Genomic DNA, 4,072 nt, shown 5'->3' with positions numbered 1-4,072 from the left:
ACAATCCATTCATCCTCAGATTTATTTTATTTTACTTGTTTCTATCAATTTATTTATTTTTTTAAAGAATAGTGAACGAAACACATTTTTCATATATTTGAAATTTACCCATTTGACCTCATTGATGGTCTCCAAGACCCAGAATTCATACAACATGTATCGAATTGTGATGTTATTAAACGTTTGATATAGTACTTACTAGAAATGGGAGTGGAAAATCGGAGGATAAGTAGAACGGAGTGATTGGAATTCAATTCTTTTGAGAATAGAGTACGAGGTATTATCTGGATTTTTGATAAATTTGGTTTCTTCAATCGGATTTGGTTGACAGTAAAAGTTTTGCTTTCCTTTCAAAGGACACAGATTTTTCACAAAAAAATAACTAAAGAGTTTGAAATTTAGCTCAAATAAATTTTTAATGCTTTTTTGATCTAAATATTACACTATTTATTTTTTATGTTATCAATTTACCATGCTTTTAGAAGATAAAAAAAATTTTAGAATCTATCTACAGCATAGCTATGATTAAAACATTGGTTTTGATATAAATAATAGGATTCGGTGTTGGTTTAGCATATATATATATATGTATAATATCTTTTTTTATATATTTTTTCTCTTATTTACCACTGGTAATTTTCCTAAAAAATTTCTAAAAAATACTTGAAATACTAAATAAGTGATAGATTGTTGATAAAACATAAACATAAGAGCAGGTTTCGAAAATTATAAGTGTTTAAAAGAAAAGCCCTAACTCTTATGACTTTGGCATTTTCACGGAGCGCATTGAACATTGTTTGAAAACTATAATTTTTAGATTATCTGTTCATTTTCAAGCAAATAGTAATACTAATAACACTTTAAATAAAAAAATTATTTCAAACAGATCCATTTTTTCACAAATTTCTATCACATTACATTGCACAAAATATTCTTAATATAAATAATAATTTCAATGTTCATTTTAAAAAATATTTTTTAATGAAAAAAAGAAATATGCTTACTTCTATAAGCCCAACTTTTCATTCCTCTAACTCCTTGCACCAGGGCCAATATACTTTTCTGGCATTCTCCCGATAGATTAGCATCGGAACTCATTCTCAAGAACATAGGAAGAGCCTTTTTCATGTGCCCATCAATAAGTTTCTTTGCTGACTTCTCAAACTTTTGCCACGCCTGATGCACCATTTCAGTTTCAGACATATTATTGAATGTTTTGATCACAGAAGCTTCTGTTGTTGTTGTCCTAGGTTGCGGATTCCAAGATCTACCCTGAGTTCTCCGGTTTGTCGTACTAGTGATTGTCTTGTTGTCCGGTTTGAAAGCAGAAGCTTCAACATGGGGGCTAAGCCTGAGTGGTGCAGCTATGGCTGATGATTCCTCTGAATCCAAAGAAAGATCGGCGCACATTGTGTGTTGGGACAACATAATTGTTCCAATGAAATATACCACGAAGACACCCATGTTGGTTTTGTGTGCGACTTCAATATTTCGAAAGTATCGAAATGTGCTACAGCATGTGTTTTTAAACTAACGATTTTAAAATATTATATATGAAAATGATTATATTCTTCTTAAAAACTACAAGTTAAAAAATTATAGTTCATTAAATCATCCTAAAACTGAAAATCTAAAAAACAGTCTTTTTAAAGTTATTTATAAATAGAATAAATTTATAAATGGAGAATTTTTTTTAATAAAATTATAATATTTACTTTAATTTAACATATAATTAAAAAAAAATTAATAAAATGATGAACTAAAGTAAAATGTTATAATTTTAACCAAAAACTGCTAAGTTCCGAATCGTTGCTTGCTAATGGATAAAACATTTGAAATTGAAAACGAAACCAGCGGCAGTTTTTCGTAGTGAAAACTGTCCGCTGTTCCCCTTCGGACATTTTTCTTCCTGAACTCAGGTTTATTGAAGAAGTAGTATATCGCCAAAGGTTGAAACGATAAATCGCCAAATTGCTATTATTATTTTTTTAAATCCTGTTTCAAAGCATCTTCATAAAAAAGCTATGAATTCATGCATAACAATTTATCAATTCGTAACATTGTGTGTATAGATGCTTTTAACAAAGTTTACATTAAGTAGTTTTAGTTTTTATAGTGTGTTAATTTACAAGTTGAAAATTACATAAAGTCAACTACCAACTTTATAGGCATTGATAAAATTTCTCAAAACATAAAAGATAAAAAGTCAATTTTTGACAAAAATATTTGAAATCGATTATTTCAAATTCGACCCTTTTTAAACAAAAAAAAACTAATCCACCATTTTAATACAGATGACATAACAAATTTATAAATATATATATATATTTTGCTTTTTTGGTTATATTGCGCATTATTAAAAATCCCAGATGAAATTACGGTAAAAAGTACCGTAAAATTCATTTTTGCCAAATCACTTTCACCACATTTTTATCATTTAATCATGTTACGGAACAAAATAAAAAGCTAAAATGTTTACAATATAAATTAAAGCAAAATCACTGAATCACACTATTTAAATAAAGCTGTAAAAATTACGGTACAGTATTTTACGGTATAATTGGATTGAACGGATGACGAACACAAAATTCCAGTACCTCATACTACAATTTGATATGGAATTTTTTTACTGTGTGTAGATATTTTTTAAACCAAATTTTGTTAACCGAGCTTTCTTAAATAATCTTTTGTTAATTTCACTTTTATGGAAAAAGCGTGCATTAAAATTGAATTCAAAAAGTTCCATCACATTACGACAAATCCTGATTACGAATATTATTCTGTTCCAAGGATATAAACTACATAAAAAACTACGGTATGAAGTACCGGCACATTAGTTGCACCATCAGTAAAATCCATTTTATTGTAAAATCGATTTACTCCATAAATTCTTATAGTAATTTTTATTTAATTTGACTAATTCAGTGATTTTACTGTAAATAATACTACATAAACTGCGGTATTTTTTGTTCCGTAACATGTTATGGTAAAAATGGATTTTACTGTAGAAAGTACCTGCACCCTGTGTATCAGTAATCTTTGCAGTAATTTGATCCGAAATTCTGTACAGTGTATACTTATAGAGTTTTGAACGAGTGCGAAAATTCTATTTTGAACATTCGGCCATTTTACATCTCTGTAAATAAAGGAAAAAGTTAGAAAAAAATCATATATCAGCTGTTTTTTAATAGTTCATTACATACCCCCCCCCCNCCCCCCCCCCCATTTTTTTTTAATTTTGATGAACTTTTAGTTAACAACACAGATAAAGATCATAATATTTTGTAATATAAAAGAAATTGTCTTGTATTAATTAGATTTAATACACCAGTGCCTGAAGTAAGTCATAAATTCCATTAGTTTTTAAGACTAATTCCTCAAACATTTTAAATATCACAAGATATCTTAAAATAACTTTACTCGCTTACATCGTTTCATAACGCACTTTATCCAACCATATTATCATGAAAATTATATTTAATTATAAAATTAAATGTTTCGAAATTTTAAAGGAATTATGTTTTATGAAAATTAAATTTAAAAAAAAAATTCGTTGAACCCAGTTGAAAATTCGTTGAAAATTCGTTTTCCATAATCACGACCGTAAAGTAAACATTTATATATGAGTCTAATAGTTGTTTAATCTAGCATAGAACTTTAAAATTAAATTTACGTGCTGAAATTTATGTGCTAATTTTAATATTAGCATTAGAACTAGAATCTAATAAAAAATAATTATGCATTTAAATTTATCTTTAAATAAAATTAAACTATTTTCCATAAATCGTTAGTTAATCGAATTAAACTATTAACTATAAATTAAACTATTTACTATAAATCGTTAGTTAATCGAAGCAAAACTCATTTTTACAAGAAAATCAATTCTCCAATGAATAAATATGTATATAAATAAAAATTTCAAGGAAATTATTAACATAAATTTAATTATCGTTTGTTTTTTGCGCTTTTTGTGCTCAAAATTTTTTACCCTTTCTTCAAGTTTTCAATCAATTCAATATTTTTCCTTGACCATGCTAGCAGACATGCATTGATGATACTATTTGAGCATGTC

The 4,072-nt window shown here is 27.3% G+C and overlaps 1 protein-coding gene across 1 annotated transcript in view; it reads right to left on the bottom strand.

Annotated features, from left to right (window-relative positions):
• The window catches only part of LOC122269899 (uncharacterized), a 10,200-nt gene extending 8,268 nt beyond the window's left edge, over positions 1–1,932 (bottom strand). Inside the window, exon 1 of the mRNA XM_043045156.2 lies at positions 1,005–1,932. Within this exon, the coding sequence (XP_042901090.1) occupies positions 1,005–1,464 (460 nt within the window). The 5' untranslated portion in view covers positions 1,465–1,932. The remainder of the gene's footprint in view (positions 1–1,004) is intronic.
• Positions 1,933–4,072: the final 2,140 nt, after the last annotated feature.

Source organism: Parasteatoda tepidariorum, unplaced genomic scaffold, assembly GCF_043381705.1.
Source record: "Parasteatoda tepidariorum isolate YZ-2023 unplaced genomic scaffold, CAS_Ptep_4.0 HiC_scaffold_249, whole genome shotgun sequence".
Lineage (NCBI taxonomy): Eukaryota > Metazoa > Arthropoda > Arachnida > Araneae > Theridiidae > Parasteatoda > Parasteatoda tepidariorum.
This window is presented reverse-complemented; position numbering and strand designations above follow the sequence as displayed.